We start from the raw sequence: 23,835 nt of genomic DNA, 5'->3' as shown, positions 1-23,835 counted from the left end.
TTTTCTCTTTTTTTTAAAACTTGATAAACTAGGCAGCAAGGAAACATCCAATTTTTGTAGTATTTAATCAGTATTCTGATAAGATTCTAGCCATCTTCATTTAGCATTTTCTGCTGGAGGTTTATTTCTTGCATCTTTTAATTTTGGTGGAAAAAATACTGATATAAAATCAGTATGATTTATGTGATCCACCTTGTTATCAAAATGTATCTTCCATAAACTGCAATCTGTTCCTTGATGCCAAAGGACATTCCTTTGAAGAACTATTTTCTAAATCAAAACTTACTTTTCAATAGTTTCAACCTGTGTACTATTGTCACACTTTAGGTATTATGTTCTTACCTTATCTTGTATGGTGACTATCTTTTTTACAACAAAACTCTGAAGTCTCCTTTCAAAGAGCAAGTTCTTATATTCTCTACTCTCACTTGGCTATTCTATTTTCATATCTTCTTTCTCCATGATTTTGTCTAGAATACCTTAGTTGATTTGAACATGTTTTATGCATGGTTGACAGCATTAAAAATACCCATATTCAGTTGCTTTTTCTCAAATGAATACAAGTTCAGCTCTGATGCTCTGTTCCTAATAAAAATGTTTAGAATTGGCTCGTTAGAATAAACCATATTGAACAAAGAAATCTTCCAAAAAAAGTATAGAATCCATATTTTTGTCCTTTTAAAATTCTTTATTTATATTGCATTAATTCTGGTTTCAAGAATTACACACTAGCCAACAGTAATTTATATTTACATGCAGAAATTTGCTGCAGAAAATTTTAGTCACGAAAATATTCCTTATGGCCCGACTCATTTATAATTAATATATCAACATCCCTCAATTAATTTCTCCTATTCAAACATTAATAATCTTCAAAATAGTGGACATGAAGTATTGAGAAGATGGTGTCCACTCATCCTTTGCATTTTCTAGCATTGGAAAATGTGCATATTGCAAAGACAAAAAAGGCTATTTTTCAACTTATAATAAGGCTGATGAAAACTACTGCAAGAAATAAAATAATCTCCCCCATCTCATCCCAAAAAACAAAAAGCTTAGAAATAGCTGTCCTGCTAATTATTCTAACTGAATAAAACAAAACACAAACCAGTTAGTTCCTCCATCAAGTGTGAATCGTATACTCCATTAATATTTACATACTTGTTTAAACACTTTAGCTTTACCATGAAGCTGCTTTAGCATTCACATTACATTAAAATACAAATTAGAAGTTAAAAATGTTTTAAGAAATCTACTTATATTTACAAGAGTTCATCCTCGAATGATGATCAGTGACAAAATGAATACTATATACATCTGGTGAAATGGCTTAAAACATGAGGAACGCTTTCCACGTGAAGGCTGTATTTAAAGGGAAATTTGAAGTCCAAAGCCATAAAAATGTTGCAATCATAACCTTGAGTATTTAAGAATATTTGTGAGTCACCTTTTGCTGTAAACTAATGCCAAGAAATGGCATTTCTTCCATAGATGTCAGCAATTTTAAATTATATTAATTATATAAAGTATGCTGTCATATGTTTGGAGGAATACACATAGATTATGTCACTTGGATACCACCAAGTAAGTATAGTTGATTTATTTTGCAAACCAATTTGAAGTCACCTAAAGCAAGTTCTTATAAAGTTTTGCTTTCAGCAGAGAACAAGGTAAAATTTCACGATTTAGTGGGATTTAATGCCAACTACAAAATGTAATCTCCATGGATGGACGTTCTTTGCTATTGGCAACTACAGTGCTCCAAAAAAAGTGCCCTTGGACTGCTGATTATTTTTCAAAAAGGTTACTTACAATGAACATATTTGAACACTCTGGAGGTGGGGGGTGTCAAGTAATTTACTGTTAAAGAACCTCGCTTATAATGACATCCTTTTTTGAATTAATTCCTGATTTCTAATTTGTAACTTTTTTCATATAATTTGGCTGGTTTTGAGATGTTTTTGAATGATTTGTAGATTTAAAATGAATCCAAAGATTATTGGAAAATAAAAGGATTAAGAACTTTCAAAAAAAATTAAGAACTTTTAAGAGATGTATAGTAAAGGTTTTAGAAATTAAATCAGTTATGTTGTTAGAGAAAGCAAAATGTTGGAAGTTTTGTTTACTGTGATCTGTGTATTTTCAACAGCTTAAACTGGTTAAATGTACTTTGTAAAAACTATAGTTTATCAGATGTTGTATATTTGTTTCTGTGCACTGAAGAACATGATACAAAAATCAAAATTATTACAGAAAAGAACATGATCAACCTAGCAGATAAATGCAAGTATACAAGCAACTTGTAACATGTTTGTAACATGCGCTGCTGTGGATGAACCATCAAAGAGCAACAGAAATGCACACAATCACAATCTTAGACTCTCTCCCAGGCAAAGCTTCCACTTCACTACTGCTAACAAATCAGATCAGTCCTGATTTAATAATTGCAGAAGTATGCAGCACCAGGTTTACTCAAAAATGCGATGCTAATCTGGTAAACATGAACACAGGATTACTCATGTGCTAAATAGAAAACACATACAAAAGACAGATTTAACTGCTTTGCAATCTTGTCATATCTAGTCATGAGAAGTGACAGATAATTAAACAAGTAATAGGAGGAGATAGCTGATGGAACATTCCTATTATCACCATGGCAGACACCACCATGAGAGTGCCAAAGATATGGCTGAAATATTTGCAACTACATTCAGCCAGAATTGCCAAGTGGATGAGTTAACTCAATTCCTCCTGAGATCTCATCATCGTGGAAGTCAGTTTTCAGCCAATTTGATTCATTTGAAGTGGCTGAGAATACTGGATTCAGCAAAGTCCACACGATCAGACAGCATCCCAGCTGTAGTACTGAAGACCTGTGGTCCAGAATGAACTGCTCCTCTGGCTAACCTGTTCCAGTAATGTTACAACACTGCCATCTAATCAACACTATGGAAAATTACCCAGAAATGTTCACAAAGAGCTGGACAAGTTCAATGCAGCTAATTACCACTTTATCAGTTTACTCTCAATCTGCAGTAAAACAAGGGAAGATGTCATTGACAGTGCTATCAAAGAGTACTTACTCAGCAATGCTGTTTGGGTATCACCAGGAACATTTGGCTCCAGACCTCAAAGCAGCCTTGGTCCAAATATGGACCAAAGAGTAGTATTCCATAGGTGATGTGGGAGAAACTGTCTGTGATGTCAAGACGGCATTTAATCAAGTGTGGGATCAAGGAGCCTTGATAAGATAAAAATTATTGAGTATCAAGACATAAACACTTCAATGGCTGTAGCCTTATTTTGCACAAAGTAGCTGTGTTTGGTCAATCATCTCAGCCCCAGGACATTACTGCAAGAACTACTCAGGGCAGTGCCCTAAAGCCAACATTTGTCAACTTCTTAACAAAAAACCTTACTTCTATCATAAAATTAATGGTGCAATGTTACATTCCATTTGCAACTCCTCAAAAACAGTGGTCCTCAAGTGTATTCAGATAAACCTCAACTGCATTTTGGCAGTGAAGTAATAGCTGGCAAGTAGTTGTCTGGCACTTTTGTGCATGACTATGTTCATCTCCAACAAGAAGTCAAACCATGCTATTTAATGTCAGAAGTATTAATGACACCACACTAGTAACATCCTGGGAATCACCACTGACCAAAAACTCAACTGAACAGGCCATATAAATACTGTAGTTGAAAAAGCAGGTCAGAAGTTGCTCATCGTCATCTGCTCTCCAAAGACTTCCCATCACCTACAAGGCACATGCTTCACTTGCCTGCATAAGAGCAGTTCCTATAACATCCAAGAAATTCAACACCATCTTGAAGCAGCCTACTTAATTGGTCCCCCATCCAGTCTTCTAACTGTTCATTCCCTCCCCCACTAGGGCACAGCGGCTACAATGTGTACCATCTACAAACTGCAGTTACTCACCTCACTCCAACAGTACTTCCAAAGCCCTGTCTTCTACCACATGGAGGGTAAGGTCTTCAGATGCATGTGAACACCACCACTTACTGCTCCCTCTGTTGCACACCATTCTGACTTGGAAGTATATCATTGTTCCTTCAGCATCACTGAGCGTAAATCCTGAACTTTGTTTCCAGGTCTACAACAGTTCAAGGCAGTGCTTTGTCACCAGGGCAACCTTTCCCAAGGGCAATTTTGCATGGGCAATAAGTTCTAGATTTGTTGTTGATGATCCAGAAAAATGAATAAAAGGTTCAAAATCAGCAGTGATCTTTTCTAGAGATAGCCATTTTTCAAATTAACTACTTGAATAGAATATGATATTAATTATTTGATCTTTTATTACACTGGTGTATAATCAGGATGAGCTGTCTTTTTAGCACTGTGCACCACAGAATGTAGTGAATTAATAGACCTGCCACTAGACATTAGGTGATGTACAACAACTGAATGGGCCAAATGTGAAGTTATCTTTGAAGTTGTTTGATTAGGAAGAAATTTGATTCAGAATGTGTTGTTCATAATATTAGGGGATACAAAAGAAATAAAAATGGTTTTGATTTTCTGAAATCACAGATGTCTGGGGAAACAATCATCATATTTAGCCATATTCTATTGGTATTAAAAAAAGTTAGTACACAATGCACTACATAAAGTGATCAAACCAATTCTCAACCTCACATTTGACAATTAATGTTAAAGGAAAATAAACATTTGCTGCATTAGTAAAAAAGTTATGTGGCAAATATCCAATTCATTTTTAATTTCTATACTTATCTGTTTATTATATGAAACTTTTGCTTCAACTTACCATTTTCTTAATGCTACATCTATTCATCCAATATAGTTTCTGCTATGAAAACATATCCAAGGTCATGATGATCATTGACTTGTTTAAGGGTGATGATGGATTGGAATTTTCACTAGATGCCTGTAAAATGCATCATTTTACAGGCATCTAGTGAAAATTTCAATTCCATACTTTATAGTGAATTTAGATACCTTAAATAAGGTCCAGGCCCATGACACCCATTTCCTCTTTCCTAACTGATGAACACCCAATACAACATTCTCTGTAAAAGTGTTCCATAATCATCCAAAGACTAGACCAGTAGGTAGTCAGAACTTTAGCAATTATGATACTGCAACCTTTCATAAATATTTTGATGATGTGCTGTTCAGATTATTGTTGTTGATAATTTATATGATGCCTGGTGGAAACTGCTGAAATGCCTCAGTTTCTGCAAATATTAGTACACAGTACAGAAAAATAACCAAATGTCTCTCAAGATAATATATAAAGGAAATTTTCTACCTTTAACTTGAAGCTATATTAGTTCAATAGATTTGTCTCACTGAAATGAAAATCAAAACTACAGATGATGGAAATCAGAAATAAAAAACAAAATGCAATAAATACTCTGCAAAGTCAGGCAGCTTTTATGGAAAGAGAAACAGAGTTAATAGTTCAGGTTGAAGTCTCATTAAATGAAGGGTCTTTGACCTGAGATATTAACTCTGTTTCTCTTTCCATAAGCGCTGACTGACTTGCTCCGTATTTCCAACATTTTTGTGCCTCACTGATATCTTAGTCGATTTCTTAGTACGTTCAACCCTTCCAATGATATTGCAAATTAACTATGTACAAATTGGTGATGTAACTGCATTTGGCAGTTTCTGACACCAGGAACAAAACCCACCAATTTGTTAATATCCTGTTGGTAAATATCACAGATCAAGGACATCTACCTCTACAATCAAAGTGACATTCTAGAAATGCAAAATAGCACTAGCAACTGTTGATGTTGAATTATCAAACTGTACTTCAGTCCCAAAATTCTTTTAGCTTTGGTTAAAAGGAAAACTAAAAATGGAGCATTACAGTATTATTGTACCCTATAAGATTGATTCGTTTATGAAGCATTTGTATGAAATTGGTGTTTTCAGTTCTTTACAAATTGGCATTTGCAATGACTGAAGTTGTGTTGCACATAATGTACGTGTACCATATAAATATGTAATGCAATTTTTCACATTAGTGCTTGCTTGAAGCATTTTTGCTGGTCAATTTTGGGTGAACAACTTTAGCTGCTGAAGTTACCTTTATTTTCTTACCAAGCATCTGGGGCAAAAATCAGATCTGAATTGTATGCACAACTCCAAAGAGAACAGTTCAAGAAAATATTGCCATGCACACTAAATCCCCTGGCTCTCTCAAAGTACCAAAATGTTTCATCTTATTTTTTTCTTTACAATTCTCTTTATATGCTTGATGAGTTTTTAAATGAGTTACCCATATCCAACCCATTTATAATTATAATTCCCATGAAAAATACAAAGCATTGCTTATGTAAATATTTATAAAGTATTGAAACCAAATTAAAATAATGGATGAATCTGCATTGTAACTAAAAATATACTACCTGCCCACAAATTTTTATATATGTGTGTGTGTGTGTGTGTGTTATATATATATATATTTATATTTATATATATAAATAATTGCTCTGCAACACATCACAATTGGTGTAATTGTAATACTGTGTTTACAAGCTCTTTTTAAACACATAACGCCTGAATAGCTGGCTCCATGTAGAAAATGGAATCTAATGTGAATGCAAACTTAATGTGGTCAGATTTATCGCTGCACCCTACTTTTAAAAAAAATTGTTTGCTTTATGGATTTACTCAGATAAGGAATTTGATAGAAACTCACCAGACTAATCTCATTGCAGGTGGAAAATCATTAAAACTTCTATATCAATGAAAGGCGTTGACTTTTTCACTACACTGAAACCACACTCAATTACCAAAAGACAGCATGTGCTAAGCTACACCACTTAGATGTCCTTGAAATTCAGAAATAGTTACCTTTAACCTAGTTGGATTCTAATTCAGGTAATGAGGAAATAAAGTGAATGTCTTCATACAATATTCAGGTCCCCACAGCAGCACAAATTTTCATTCTCTATTTATCTACACCAGATCTTAACTCTGACGTAACTGCACTACATAAATCTTTCTGTGTGTACAAAATAATCTTAACTATAAAAATAGCTTTTGCACTTGTTAATGTCTCCTTGAATACCATTTAGCTGTCTAATTTACATTGCTGATATTACCCCTATATAACAATGGACCAATACAATTATGTTTGCTGGTTAACAGATGATACAATTTACAAACTTAACTTTTTGACACAATACAAAATCAAATCTTTTTTTATAAAAGCTTACAGGAAACTGATTTTTATAATATATACATGAAACTGAACAGAAAATTCTCCTTACAAATGATCCATGATAATAGAATTATATTAACTTAAGTAGAATGTTTTCAACTCCAAGCAATTAAAATCATTTCACATTGATGTTTGTCATAAATACATTTTCTGTATGGCCAATATTTCAACTATGATTAACATATTTCATGGGACTGTGTAGGAGGAAAAGAGAATTGCTGGATTAGAAACGTTGCCTACAATTAGCTGAAAGAAACAAAACATGTTCTAATAAATGAAGAAAAATTATTATACTTTGGCACATTAAAAATTATTAAAACACAAGGTTTATATGATTTTAAGAGTGCATTGTTTCTGGCAGCAATAGAGAATAGTGTTGGACCATTATTGGTTCCCATTGGTAAATTTTCCATTATAGAGTTAAAAGTCAAAATGTGCTTTTTATTCATGCTCATGATGGGTACCTACAGATCAAAAATGTTTTCAACAAATCGAACAAATAGATGAATGAAACAGTTCTTTCTCTGAGAATTTGAAGACTTTCTATATTGAGCAAAGACTGGAACAGCTGTTAATTATTAATACATGGATTTCTTTATGGCAGGCTAACAGGTAATCAAACAGCTGTAAAAAGTCTGCAACATTTAAAAGTTACTGGCCAGCCATCTTTTGCAACTTGGGAATTTACTATTAAATTTGATCTTTAGTACACATGAGGCATTAGGTTTTCACCTTTTCAATAGTCAATGGTATAAAATATTTGCATGCTAATTTGAATGTATTAATGACATAATTTCCACAAAGGCAATGTACATATTCCTTGACATGATCAACATTTTCATTTGAAATGCTCTGTAATGTGTATATAAATATGATATCTCTTTAGGATTTGGATTTGATGTAATTTTACAAGATCTGTAAGAGGCAAATGTGGCATTGCAACTCTAGTTCTAACATTATTTTGAAGGTCTACTTTAGACTTTGTATCCTGATGTCTTCAGTTTGAAAAGTTATATTTTTTTGTTTACATGAATAGCAGCTCTTAATCACCCTGCATGCATCGTTGCCTCTCAGCCTTGAATATGAAGGCTGTTTTGACAAACTAGCATTGTGTGTTGAACATGCTCAAAATAATATAAAATATTGTTGAAGTTACTGCTTAATCATAACTGAAAATAAAGAGTGGTTTTTGCTCTTAAATGAAAAATTACAGCTACATTATCAATTGAACCATTTTTAAATAAACACATTTTGATGTGATAGCTATGTAGACTGATCTGAGGCAGATATATTATAAGAAAGAAAAATATTACTTCATAATTTAATTGTGATAAATAGAATCACAGACACAGCAAAATGTTTCAATTAACAGAACTTAATCAATGAAGAATTCAATAGAGCCAGCCATTTAGGAGTTAAAGTGCATGCAAAATTTGTTCTCAACAACCTCATATTCAAAACGATGGTTCCACCTTGTTGCAAAACAAATAAAATGTGTAAAGATACTGTCTGTGCACATTCTTCAGCTTAATTCACATAATACAGCCAGTAGACTACATTGAAAAATCCAAAAACAAGGGGAAATATCATCCGTGACCACTTGTCAATGGCATTCACATCAGTCAAATCTGGGATATTAATTTTCAATTGGGAAGCACGTCTCCGTAGCCTGCTCTTCTTTTGGGCTACGTGTCTTTCCAAGGCGCTCCTACCAAAATTGTGCCTGGACAATCCTGCCTTCCTGTATTGAATACCAGAGCTGTCATATGGCATCATGGTACTTCTGGGATCACCGATACCCATTGTGATCTCAGCAGCACTCATTTCATTCTTAATCTCGAGTGTGCTCAGGAGAATATTTTCATGTGGATCCATCTACAGGTGAAGAAAATAACAATTTGTAAGATCAAGAAACATTTTTCATCAGCTCATTTTCTTAAAACTTCAATAGCTTATTTGAATTGGCATCATCACAATTTTAACTAGATTCTAAATAATTTTATATTAAAAAAAATCTCTCCCATAGGTAATATAGGACCTTGATCATTTTCCTCATATAATTACCATACACATACAGCTGTAATATTCTAACTTTTTTGGAATGATAAAAAAAATGTCATGCTCGTTACTGCTATGAAACCAAATATTTCATTGATATACAAAAACAACTTTCATTTGTGTGGAGTCATCAAAATAAAAGGTACCTAAAGACACTTCATAGGGTGGTCTTAAGTACAAAACTGATGTCGAACCACATAAGAAAATGAGGATAGATGACTAAAGGTTTGGTTAAAGACATAGGTTTTAAGGAGTAGCTTAAAGGAAGAAGTGTTTGACAGATGGGGAAGTTTAGGGAAGGAGCTAAGAGCCTTGGAAGTGAAAGCCACCAATAACACAGTATAATGTTTGGGGATACCTTAATTGGAGGAATACAGATATCCTGGAGGGTTTTTACAACTTGAAAGATTACACAAAAAAGGAGGGGCAAGATCAAGGAAAGATTTGATATAAGGATAAGCATTTTTTTAAAAAATCAAGCAGTTGTTTAACTGGAAGCCAGTGTTGGTCAGAAAACATAGGGATAATAGATGAAAAATGATTTGGTGAAATTTACAAAACAAATAGCAAGGATATAGTTGACCTCATGTATACAGAGACTACAAAGTGGGAGGCCAATCAGGTGTGTGTTGGAATAGTTGTCACAGCAACAAAGGCAAGTATGACGTTCAAGCAGCAGATGAGCTAACGTGGGGATGCAGTCAATTGATTTTGAAATGTATCTGCCTACATCTTTACTTAGATTATAAAATAATTTACTTTTTCTAACTTGATGGATTTTAAATATTTGCTGAAGGTCCAAGTAATTTAAATGCTTTTAATTATTAACTTAAATGTTTTTAGTTATAAAATCATAGATTCGTATAGCACAAAAAAGGTTCTATTGTCCAGAGCCTGCACTGACCATCAAGCACCCACTTACACTAATGCCATTTTATTCTCCCCACATTCCCAGCAGCTCTACCAGCTGTCCCAGCATTCCACCCTAATCATGTCTTTTCTTGCCTTTTAATATTCTATTTTTTTATATTTGTGTAAGGTGTTACATTTTTCAAAGTTTAAATATTATTAATTTTTAATAGTCTTTGAATATTTTTCAATCTGTGAATGACAGAGAAATTCACATGCAAAGGATTTTGAAAACTGGTAACTGTGGGGGTATGGCTTAACAGGCTATGAGAGCTGTTCTGAAAGTAGGGTTTACAATTGTGGGAGGGCCTTGTCACTCCCAGAAGAAAGGCTGTGTTTAGGGTTGATCAGGAGCCAACTTGGTGACCAAGTTGCCAAAGAATTTAAGTACAGGTAGGGGAATTGAGTGTGGGCAACTCACCACTCAGAGGCAAGATAATTTGTGCATCACTGATTTAACTGCTTGACTCTTGTCAGCATGTATGTCACCCGAGTTGCACAGTCCACACTTAGAGTTAGACCACACTTAGAGTACTGTGTCCAGTTCTGATCACCTCATTATAGGAAGGATGTGGAGGCGTTGGAAAGGGTGCAGAGGAGATTTACCAGGATGCTGCCTGGATTAGAGAGTATGGATTATGAGGAGACTCTAAAGGAGCTAGGGCTTTACTCATTGGAGAGAAGGAGGATGAGGGGAGACATGATAGAGGTATACAAAATATTAGGAGGAATAGATAGAGTGGACAGCCAGTGCCTCTTTCCCAGGGCACCAATGCTCAATACAAGAGGGCATGGCTTCAAGGTAATGGGTGGGAAGTTCAAGGGAGATGTCAGAGGGAGGTTTTTCACCCAGAGAGTGGTTGGTGCATGGAATACGCTGCCTGGGGTGGTGGTGGAGGCTGATATGTTGCCAAGTTCAAGAGATGGTTAGATAAGCATATGGAGGAATTTAAGATAGAGGGATATGTGGGAGGAAGGGGTTAGATAGTCTTAGGTGTGGTTTGAAGGTCGGCACAACATGGTGGGCCGAAGGGCCTGTATTGTGCTGTATTGTTCTATGGTAACTTTATAGGACAGATAACCACACAATTTACCTACCCTTTCTGATTTCCACCTCCATCAACCCAACTTATCCTGTCTCCATTTTTAATGATAACCAAATAACATTGGCATTAGATCAGTACTCTTATTCTGTGTATTTCATTGAATTGATTATAGCCAAACTAGAAAAGTTGATGTTGATGAAAATACTAATGGCACATAAATGTGCGATTCAACTATGGATCCTATTCTTCTGGTGATAGAGGAAACATTAGAAATAAGAAACAAAAGACAGAAAATGTTAAATGCAATTAGCAGGTCAGGCAGCATCTGTGGAAAGAGAAACAGGGTTAATACTTCAGGTGAAATTCCTTTTAAAGAAAGAAAACAAGATAAAGTTACAGAGAGGATAGAAGAGGAACGGATAAGACAAAGGGAATATTTCTGATAGGGTGAGGACAGGGTTGCCATAGTAATAAGCTGCTGATGAAACATTTGGTGGATAGGTTCATGAAGCAGCAATTCCCTTGCACTTCTCCCAATCTAGTATATTGCATTCAGTGGTCATGATGTGGTCTCCCCTACATTGCAGAAACTAAGACTGGGTGACCACTTCGCAGAGCACCTGCTTTCAGTCCACTTGTATGACCCTGAGCTTTCTGTGGTCTGGTCAGTTTAATTTTCTGTTCCACGCCCATTCTGATCCACTTGTCGGTGGCCTGCTGCACTTTATAACAAGGCTCAATGCAAGCTTGAGCAACAGCACAATCTTCTGACTTGGTATGTTACAGTCTTCTGGACTTGATAATGAATTTAACAAGTTCAAGTAACTTGCTATTATTGTATCAGAACCAGCCAGTTCTGCTACAAGTTATCTGTCTCTAACATTAACTCTATTTTGCTCTCTCCACTAACACTGTCTGATCTGCTGGGCATTTCACAGCTTTTACGTGTTTCTTTGTTTCCCTCATTAACTTATCAACCAGATGACTTCTTCAATAGCTGATCACCATAGCAACTCCGGCCCCACTTGATTAAAGATATTCACTCTGTCTGATCCATTCTTCACCCTTCCCCCCACCCTTCCTGCAATTTAAAACCACTTGTTTTTACTGCTTCCCAATTCTAAAGAATAATCTTCAACCTAAAACAATGAAAATCAATCCATTTCCATAGTTGCTATTTGACCTGCTGAGTGTTTCTAGCATTTTCTGCAGATTTCCAGCATCTCCAGTTTTTGATTTTCATTAGGGATAGGGAAGTATATAAAGATATATCCCATAATTTCTGCCTTGTGGGTGACAAAAGATTCACCATCACAATTAACAAAATAACAAACTGACCAAGGCATATGATTACATACGATTGCACAAGTTTGAAATATATGATATTTGCTTTGCTTTCAACATGGCAGGCAAACTGCCAGTATATATAAACTTTTTCTAGCTGAGCGACCGATGGTAGGTAAAAAGGAATTAATACCATTATTCTATTTCCCTCTTTTTCTTTACAACAACAAAATAATGCTGGACCTCCCAATAATATATCACCTAAAGCAGAGGTTCTTAAAATTTTTCTGCCATGACCCAAAAGCAATGGTTCACTGCCTTCTGAAGTTCCATCCTACATTTGACAATGAGATGGTTTCCCATTCCTGTTCCTGGCAAACTGTGTTCACTAGTCATCTTTCATGGTTTAATTGCTCTAATAATATGTTCAATTATTGTACTTCTTTAATCTACCTTCAAAATTTTCATTACTGGTGATAATTCTATTGAAAATTAAATGTAATACATCAGAACCCCATCTAACTGAAAACCCACAAATGTTGTGGGTCAGCAAGACAAGTGGATAACACTAGACTATGAAAATAAAAATACAGGAAACAAATTGTAGACTCTAGTATCAGGGTGATGGTATGTATATTCCTGCATACAGTCACAGTCTGACCACACACTCTTCCTCAGCATTCCCTTCCCTTACCCTCTCATTTCAGTCCCCCCTTTGCCATAACCCTATCTGTCCATCAGTCCTCCCTCCACTAATCCCTGTACTCAGATCCCCTCCTTATCTCTCACCCCCACTTCAACCCCTGCTCTCCTATTCCTTCACAACCTTTCTTCAAACTCTAACCACTCATTCTTTCCTGGAGTGAGGCACTCCCCAGTCCCAGTAACTATACCACCCAAAGTCTCTGGTCTAGTGTGAACTTCATTCTGTCTCCCTCACAAATTTCCCTCCAGAGAAAGTTTCTGGGACTCCTGGCCATTCATTCAATGCCAACTGCTTTTGGCAGGGCACATTCAAGTAATGCATTGCAAGCAATGTAGGATATGATATTCGAGATGGGGGTAGCCAGTGAAGCAAGTGGTGCCCACAGAATGAATCCATCCCCATCCTTTAGCAAAGCCTGTAACCCACTGAAGGGGTATTGTGACCTTCTTCTAGTTGTGACCCATTGTTTTAAGAGCCACTGATTTTAAGCATTCACATGCAAAAGCATTAATTATAAAGCTGTAGGACATGTTTCAGTCTGACACCCTCCTTCAAGATACTACCTTGGCTTCTGCTCTTATCTTCTCATTGTTGGCTTTTGCTGCTTTCTCTGCAATCTTTTTTTGCCGCTGTGGTCCTCTTCCAAAAAAGATGTAGTTAACCAGTGCATACTCCAGAAGGGCCAAAAAAACAAACACAAAGCAGCACATCAGGTACATATCAATAGCTTTAACATAGGGGATCTTTGGAAGAGTCTCCCGGAGATGGGTATTGATTGTAGTCATAGTAAGTACCGTGGTAATACCTGTAAAGTATTATGTAATAATTCTGAATGTGTGATTATCAACATTTATAACTTGCATTCTTCTGTCAGATAGTACTATATATAATACTGAAAAACTAATTAGATCACTGAAGTAGTCTTATAAAGCAGACTTAAAATATTATAAACAATGTTTGCAAAGACTGAAAAATAATGTACAAATAATTCATTAACAAGAAAAACAGTTTCTATTGGCATTAATTCCATGATGAGTTTTACTATAAATTATTCTAAACAATGTAATTTTTCCAATACTGTTCAAAACTTATCATTATGTCAGTACTTTTTAATTTTCACATGGATATTATTGTAATAGATTGATAAATTACCATGCAAATATTTCAATGGAAATAGAACTGGATTTTAATATATATTTTATGCAATAATTACTGCAACAGTACAAAAGGACACCAAGCACAAATTTTTACAGAATGAATACTGAAAATTGTCAGCAGATAAGTTACAGGAAGCGAGTGTAGCCTGATAGAAATTAAGAGTCTGGATTACCTGGTAAAGAAAATGAAACCATAAAATTCAGTCAGAAACATTGACTTTGTTAAACACTCCACAAAAACTGCCCGATCCCCTATTGAATATTTTCAGCATTCTCTGTTCTTCTCTGCAAAATAGCTGCCTCCTCTTAATTAAAAAGTCCCTCAACAACTCAACCATATGATCCAAGATCTAACCTTTCCATTTTGTTTAAGTTAATAAACAATAAATACTCACAAAAATAATCTGCATAACCTCTTCTTTTTCTTGCACTAAGTAAACTGATCCGAGATTGTCATGAAACAGGGCACAATAGTAGTCTTGGACAATGCAATGCCCATTAACCTTGAAATTCTTGGATGGGGACATGTTTTTGGAATAACCATTCCCTACCCTTTAGAGTCAAGAGAGACTGGCAAAGCTGTTAATGGGCTTCCCCTGAAAATTCATCCTTTTCAGCCCTGAAAGACTTCCAGAGAATTCATGCCGGTTGAAACTCTTCTAAAATCATTAAAGTAGATTAGGTTAATTATCTTGGATGAATTTCATAACCTTATGTTGGTAGATTGGCTCCATTGGGGGGTGCAAATCTTATTAAAATTTTCTTTCTGTCCTCTTAGGCCTTGGGAGGATTCCACTTCATTTTGGAAAAGCCAAATGTCTGTTGGAAAATGATTACACTTCTTGTCTATTTCAATTCAAAATTCATTGTCAACCATGAAACAATTGTCTTAACATTCACTAAATCTTATAGATATACTTGCCTGGAGGGATGGCACTTAAACCATTGTACAAACTTAGAATCTAAAGGCATAGAAAAGGCAGGATCTACAGAAATGTGCAAGGCTGATTATTTGGCATTTGTGCAAGAATTAGAACAGTTTGATGTGCAAACTTACTTTGAAATATTTGTTTTTAATCTGCTATTCTGGTCAAGCAGATGCTATGATAGTTAGCAACAGTTGGAAGATAGGAACTATAACAGATAATTGGGATTAGGTTTATTGACAGCAATCTGATGTATTATATTATTAATATACTATGTATATTGGCCTCCAACTCTTCCTCTGCTAATTCCTCCTCTTCCTAGTTTGCAACTAATCTCATATAGCTGACAGCAAGGTCTGAGCCCACATTTGCAAGTGTGTAGCATTCAGTAAACTGCAACACATCTTGAGAACCACTCTGCTGAATACTGCAAAAATCTTCCAACTAGTCCAGGTAGCACACTTTTCATCTCTCAAGGGAACTAATCCAAGTAACTAAGGTCAAAGACTTCGCAATAACAGGTTTCATAACATTATATTGTTGGTACAAATACCGTCACAATTACACCTTGATCCATTAGCTGGATAATGGCTGTTGTGTTCAGTGGCAAGTACATAACCTTGACATCTGGATGAAAATCATCCAAAAATGCAGGATGTCCAGGGGCATTATCAAGAACCAATAACATCTTGAATGGCAAATTCTTGGAAGCGCAGTATCTTTCCTCCCCAGGAACAAAATGGTTCATAGACCAGTCTTCAATAAAAGCCAATCTCACCCAAGTCATTTTGTTGGATTTCCAGATGACTGGAAGAGATGACTTCCAAATTTCTTTAAGAACCCAAGGGTTCTCAGAAGGATAAACAAGCAAAGGCTTAAGTTTGCAATCTTCTGCAGTACTTTCACCAAGCAATAAAGTTGGTCTCTCTTTTGATGGTTTATGCCCTGGAGCAGTTTTTTCTCCTTGCAATAAGTACATTCAGGCATGCTTTTCCAATATAATCCAATCTCATCCACAATGAACACTTGTTCAGCATAATAACCTCTCTCTCTAATTATCTGAGCCAAAGTATCAGGAAATGTACTTGCTGTAGCATGGTCAGCAATTGCTCTTGTAAACTACTCTCTACTTGTATTAAATTCTTCACTTTCATTACCATGCTTTTTCATCATATCTTTGAACATGCTCTATGCTTTTTCTTGAATAATCATCAGGCCAGCAGGTATTTGGTGTTGATTTTGAACTTCAAGCAAAATCACCCAGTTTTTTGATCTTAATTATCAAACCACTTTGCTGTTTTGTAATGATGGTAGCCTGCATTTGGGCCTATCCTTTAATGTGTTCAAGAGTGCGTGCTTTGCTCTTTATGATGGTACTGACCATTGAATGACTGAAAGACAGCACTTTGCCAATTTTCGATAGTGTTTCTCCATTTTCAGATCATTTAATTATATGCATTTTAACTGCCATTGTGATAATTTTCTTTTACTTAGATGTGTTAGAATCACATGTATTTTTTTCATTTGGGAGGCATGGTAATGGCAAAATATTGTAAGAAGTAGATAGTGTAACAAATCACAAATGCTGCTATCCAATGTGGTGCTCTAAAGATGACTGGCATTTGTGTGGGAGGTTTGAGATGTGTTGCCATCAAGCATTCTCATTCGCCCAGAGTACGAAGGAAACTAGTTCTGCCATTTCTAGGAACTAAAATATGTATGTACGTTGGACTTTTGAATTAATGGGAGCTTGTATGGGTGTCCATAGGTCAGATGTTCATAACCAAGGGACAGCCTGTATATTCAGTGAATGAAGTCCTTTTTGTTTGTGGTTTATCTTGGTAATATGCAGCAAAAGTAATGTAATCTAAGGAGTCAATGTGCCATGCACAACTGGCAAACTTACAATCCAGGCACAAGATGAACTTTGCTCTCCTGTAGTAGGGTGCCTGTAACCTCCTTAATGTAATAGTGTGCAGTAAACAGGAAAATATTGCAGATATCTTTTGCTCTGGTCTTGAAAGTGGCAGAAACATAAATAAATGGCCATTAGTGCAGTTACAGTTATGAAGGACCTCGCCCTGCTCAATGACATTACTTATAGTTGCCTACATAGCATATTTCAGAAAAGACCGTAGTGGATGTGGGTATATTCTGATACTCTTCACTGGTATATTCTGATACTCTTCACTGTTCCTTTCTTTCCCACTTTTAGTCACTGCGATGCCACCTACTCCTTTTCCCTAGCATGCTGCACTTCTAGTGGCATTGCATACAAATCAGGGAGAAAACAGTTTTGGTTAAAAACTTAAGTGTACACAAAATTGTTGCTTTTGTCACACCACTATCTATAAACTTCATAAACTGTAAGAACACCTTTAAACACCAATCAGTAACTTATTCCAATCAACATCCTATTCAAATTAATTAGCAGTAAATTCACATGCAATTTATGATTTCTTTAAATTATTCAGGAGAGGGCATTGACTTCCCTGCTGCTATTTGGCAGACATTCGCTGCATCATTTTAGGCTGCATTTTCAGCTAGCTAGGTCCAATTAGGCAACAGTGACACCAAATCAGCTTTGCACATTGATTGGTATTGCAGTCTGCTAAGTATTCAGACTCCTGTTGTACAAGAGCAATATAATACTAGCACCGTCCCTAATGTGGTGATTAGAGCAACATCCACTACTAATGTGCTATGCTCATTAAAGGCCAAACAGGACACCAGCAATATTTTGGCTAAATACTCTAAAAAGAGTTAACCTGCAGTATGTCAGGATAGCTGTCACATTGGTTAAGATACAGGACTAGTAATTAAAAAACAGGGACAATCTAGTTATCTCGCAAAGTGAGCAGTCCATGTTTGCCTGCAGTTAAACTTAGACAACATTCAGTTATGGAATGATAAGTGGTAAGCAACATTTGTGCTACACAAAAGTCAATGGCATAACCAACATTGAGTCCTCTACAGACAATATCTTAGGAGTCACTATTGACAAGAGACTCAATTGGGTCAGCTACAGAAATATTGTGGCTACAACTGTAAGTAAAAGACTAACCACCTTGTGATGCAGACTTGCCTTCTGTCATCCTAAACCCCAGTATGATAAGATGGACTCTCAACTTCACAATCTACCTCGTTATGACCTTGCACCTTGTTGTCTACCTGCACTGCACTTTCTCTGTAACTGCAACACTTTATTCTACATTCTGTTATTGTTTTACCTTGTACTACCTCAATGCACTGGGTAACGAATTGATCTGTATGAATGGTGTGCAAGACAAATTTTTCACTGTACCCCAGTATATGCGACGATAATAAACCAATTTACCCTAACAAATAGTTACACACACGACAAATTACTCTCCACTTGCCTGAAAAATTGCAGCTCTAGCAACACCTATGAAGCTCAACATTAACCAGTACAAAGTTCCTTGATGAACATCCTTTTCTCTACCCTAAACATTCCCTCCCAGTGCACTGTACTGCATTTGTACCATCTACAAAGCACAGTTTCTTCCCTAGATTACTACGATAGCACCTCCCAAACATTGAGATGGACAAAGACAGTTGGCATATGGGAACATAACCATCTCAGTATAGACCTAGGGGAAAAGTTATTAAATTGGGGCAGGGCACATTACAGCTTTATTAGACAGGACCTTGGGAGAATAAATTGGGATTAGCTGTTGTTGGGCAAGTCCATATCTGACATGTGGGAGTCATTTAACTACCAGGTGAAGTTCAGGACAGCCATGTTCCAGTATGGAGGAAGGCCAAAAATGGTAAGGTAAGTGAACAATGGATGATGAGAGGTTGTAAATTTAGTCAAAAAGGAAAAGTAAGCATACGTAAGGTTTAGGAAGCTGAAATCAGACAGGGCCTTTGAGGAATACAAAGAAAGCCGGAAAGAACTCATGCAAGTAATTAGGAAGACCAAAAGGGGAAATGAAATGTCCTTGGCAAATATGATTAAATAGAACCCCAAGGCATATTTTACATATATTGAAAACAAGAGGGTAATTAGGGAGAGGATAGGACCACTCAAGGATAAAGGAGGGAATTTATACTTGGAATCAGAGGATATCAGCAAAGTACTGAGTACTTTGCATTGGTATTCAGTAAGGAGAAGGACATATTGAATAGAGAGATGAGTGTGGAGTATTCTGATATGCTAGGGAATTTTGAGATCAAGGAGTTGTGTTGGGTCGCTTGAAGAGCATTAAGGTGGTTAAATCCCCAGGGCCTAATGGGATCTATCCCAGGTTATTGAGAGAGGCAAGAGAGGTAATTGCTCGGGCATTGACAAAGATCTTTGTATCCTCTCTAGCCACAGGTAAGGTCCTGGAGGACTAGAGAGTAGCTAATGTTGTTCCTTTGATTAAGAAGGGAAATAGGGATAATCCAGGGAAGTATAGGCTGGTAAACCTCACGTCAGTGGTAGGGAAGCTACTGGAGAGGATTCTTAAGGATAGGATTAACTCCCATCTGGAAAAAAAAACATGGGCTAATTAGGGACAGTCAGCATGGCATTGTGCGGGGCAGGTCACGTCATAATAAATTGACCAAGTTTTTTGAGGAGGTGACCTAGATGATTGATGAGGGTAGGGGAGTGCATGTTGTCTACATGGACTTTAGTAAGTCAATTCGAAGGTGGCTTCCCTGACACATATGTTTTGGTCCTGTCCTCTTTTGGAAAAATATTGGTAAGGTATTTTTAACATTATTTCATCTGTATTGAATATTGATTTACAACCTCATCCTATTACTGCAATTTTTGGGTTACCAATGATGGAATCTCGCCATTTATCTGCTTCTGCTTGTCGTATGATCGCCTTTGTCACATTAATGGCCAAGCGATCCATTTTGTTCAAATGGAAGGATCCAATGCCTCCCACCACTTTTCAGTGGTTTTCTCAAATTATAGCATGTCTAGACTTAGAATAAATTAGGAGTGGTACTGTTGATCCTTTGCTTAAATTTGAGGAAGTTTGGAGTCCATTTATTCAATATTTCCATATGATATAAGCTGACCTTTTTCAGATCCCGCTCAATAACCCTTGAATGCAGAGGAGTGGAGTTGACGGCATAGTAATGTTTTTCTTTTTAATTGAAGAAATATCAGTCCAGTTTTTTTTTGAAGTTTTTGTTTTTTTTGGTTTATTATCAATATTTTTTTTGATTTGGGGGGTTCTTCTTTCATATAATTAAATTTCATTTTTTTCAATCTTTCCTTTTGTATTTGTTCACTTAATAAGAGAACGGGAGGTCTAGATTACTTTTTTTTACTCCTTGTGATTATATATATTAACTGTTATGATTGCTATCCTCATCTCTTTGCACCATATGTATAATTACTAATGTTATATATATTATTTTGTACTAATTTGGAAATTAATAAAAGATTCAAAAAGACTTTAGTAAGCTGTTTGACAAGGCCCCTAATGGTGGGTTGATCAGAAGATTAATATGCACGAAGTCCGAGGTGAATTGGTAGTTTGGATTCAGAATTGGCTTGCCCACAGAAGACAGAGGGTCATGGTGGAAGGGTATTATTGTGGCTGGAGGTCTGTGACCAGTGGTGTTCCACAGGGATCAATGCTGGTATCTCTGTTGTTTGTGAAATGACTTGGACAAAAATGTATATGGGATGATTTGTAAGGTTGCAGACGACACAAAAATTGGTAGAGTTGCGGACAGAGAAGGTCGTCATATGGATCAGTTACAGTTATGTGAGGAGAAATAGCAGATGGAGTTTAATCTGGGTAAGTGTGAGGTGTTGCACTTAACAGCATTGATGTACAGAGGGATCTTGGGGTCCGATTCTATACCTCCCTGAAAGTGGCAATGCAAGTAGATAGAGTGGTAAAGAAGGCATTTGACATGTTTGCCTTCATCGCTAGAGATACAGGGTACAAGAGTCAGGAGGTCATGATGCAGTTGTATAGAACTTTGGGTTAGGCCACACTTGTGGTGATGTGTGCAGTTCTAGTTGCAACATTACAGGAAGGATATGGAGGCTTTGGAGAGGGTTCAGAATAGGTTTACTAGGATGCTGCCTGGATTAGAGGGTATTAGTTAGCATGAAAGGTTGGACAAACTTGGACTGTTTTCTCTGGAGCGTCGGAGGCTGAGAGGAGACCTGATAGAAACTTATAAATTTAGGAGAGGCATAGATAAGGTAGACAGCCAGAATCTTTTTCTCAGGGTAGAAATATCGAATATTAGAGGGCATAGCTTTAAGGTGAGGGGGGGAAGTTCAAAATGGGATGTGTGGGGCAAGTTTGCTTCTACACTGAGAGTGGTAGGTGCCTGGAATGTACTGGGGTGGTAGTAGAAGCAGATGTGATAGTGGTGTTCAAGGGGATTTTGGATAGGTACATGAATATGCAGGGAATGGAGAAATATTGATCATGTACAGGCAGAAGGGATTAGTTTAATTTGGTATCATGCTCGGCACAGGCACTGTGGGCTGAAGTGACGGTTACTGTGCTGTACTGTTCTATGTTCACCTACAAGTTATCCTCCAAGTCACACGTCATCTTTACTTGAAAATATATTGCTATTTCTTCTTCATCACTGCATCTAAATCCTGGAACTCCCTATCCAACAACACCAGGGTAGTAACATCACAAGGAGGATTGCAGTGGTTCAAGAAGGTAAATCATCACCATTTTCTCAAAGCAGTTAGGGACGGGCAGTAAATGCAGGCCTTGCCTGCAACATCCACATACCATAAATAAATTAAAAGTAAGTTGTTCAAATATATTCAGTGGTTAAGTGTTCTGAGTGCATGAATATAATTTAAAAATGAAAAGTGCTCCACTAGCAGGTTGTTATTACAGAATTTAATTCTAGCAATCTGGGTTAGGCAGACATCATACAAAAATACAGGGCTTCAGCTTCAGCCAGTGAAAAGTTGCAAATGGTACTGGATCATGGTTTGTAATGATGAGGGATCTTAATTATTGTTTATTAAAATCATTTCCTGAATGAATACATCATACTAAAGCAGGAAGAAAGGATTAAATAACAGGTATGTGTGCTAAGCTGCAAGTACTTAAACATTCATACCTAAAGCAACTCGTGCAGCAGATGCATCGTAATTAATCCAGAAAGACACCCAAGAGAGGATGGTGATCAAGATGGAGGGCATATATGTTTGCAGAATGAAGTAACCAATGTTTCTTTTAAGCTTGAAGCTGAGGGAAAGCCTGGGATAAGCACCTGAAAGATATATAAATACTTTCAACACTGCTCATGAATAAAGTATTAAGTCTGTATTAAGTATAGATATTTTTCTTTCCCAACAAGCAAACAAAAGAAAACACATTAAACTCCATTATTCATTACCTATTCCTGAAAATTATGGTTACTTGGAATAAAAGTTGTTTAGTCATTTGAATGTACTTTGCCTTTCAGAGTTGATGTATAACCAGATTTAATGAATCCACATTTAAAGATAAGATACCTTTATTAGTCACATGTACATCAAAACACACAGTAAAATGCATCTTTTGTGTAGAGTGTTCTGGGGGGTAGTCCACAAGTGTCACCACGCTTCTGGCGCCAACATAGCATGCCCACAACTTCCTAACCTGTACATCTTTGTGAAATGTGGGAGGAAACTGAAGCACCCAGAGGGAACCCACACAGACACGGGGGAACGTACAAACTCATTACATAAAGACAAGTAATTTAACTCCTGGAATCCAAGTGTTGCTCTGATAAATCTACGCTACTCTCCTTTCAAGGGCTTCCTAAGCAGTGATGCCAGGAACTGTTTACCAGCCTTCAAATGTGGTCTAACCATGACTTAACTATAGCTGCTACCTACTTGTACTCCATAATTCCCTTAATCTTGCTGATTACCTTCTGTACTTCTCCATGACATTTTAATGACCTATATACAAAACTGTTCAAGTCACTTTGGATCGTTACGGCTTCTAGTTTTTAACAATTTAGAAAGCACTTTGTTTTATTCTTTTTAGGACCTATAGCTGTCACCATGCACATTTATTTGATATTACGAAAGGAATCGCATTTATTTGGTGGATTCAATAAAGTACAATGGCATAAGGTGCTTTTCAGAAGCGTTATCAATCCAATTTCTCACCAAGCCACGAAAGAGATGTTAGGATATTTGACTAAAAGCATGGACACCTGTTTTGTTTTCAAGAAGACAAAAAGAAATTCTGGTGTATTTCACATAGTAAGCTGAAGAGACTATTTAAAATGGTTCAGAAATTAAAACTAGGAATAGGCAAGAGCTCAGAATGGAGAAGGATAGTAATCGTTAAGGGTTGTAGTTTGATTGAGATTAGAGAGTGTGGGAGGGGTAACACTATAAAAACATGAAAGAGAATTTTAAAATTTAGGCGTTGTCTGTTTGAGAGTACATGGAATTTGGCTAGAATTAAGATGCTGGAAAAAATTTTGGATGAAATTAAGTTTGCATATGGTGAAAATGGTAGAGGAAAGCATTGAAATAGTAAAGCCCAAAGTGAAGAAGGCATGGATGAGGGT

General features: G+C 36.4%; 1 protein-coding gene across 2 annotated transcripts in view; it reads right to left on the bottom strand.

Annotated features, from left to right (window-relative positions):
• Window positions 1-678: 678 nt before the first annotated feature.
• Window positions 679-23,835, bottom strand: part of LOC127569755 (gamma-aminobutyric acid receptor subunit beta-2) — a 176,992-nt gene continuing 153,835 nt past the window's right edge. For both annotated transcript variants that reach the window (XM_052014614.1, XM_052014615.1), the window contains exons 7-9: window positions 22,384-22,536; window positions 13,784-14,025; window positions 679-9,092 (exon numbers count right to left, since the gene is read on the bottom strand). In XM_052014614.1, coding sequence (XP_051870574.1) covers window positions 8,745-9,092; window positions 13,784-14,025; window positions 22,384-22,536 — 743 coding nt within the window. In that variant the 3' untranslated portion in view covers window positions 679-8,744. The remainder of the gene's footprint in view (window positions 9,093-13,783; window positions 14,026-22,383; window positions 22,537-23,835) is intronic.

The sequence above is a fragment of the Pristis pectinata genome, chromosome 4 (assembly GCF_009764475.1).
Source record: "Pristis pectinata isolate sPriPec2 chromosome 4, sPriPec2.1.pri, whole genome shotgun sequence".
Lineage (NCBI taxonomy): Eukaryota > Metazoa > Chordata > Chondrichthyes > Rhinopristiformes > Pristidae > Pristis > Pristis pectinata.
Note: the sequence above shows the minus strand (reverse complement) of the source record. Positions and strands in the feature narration are given on the sequence as shown.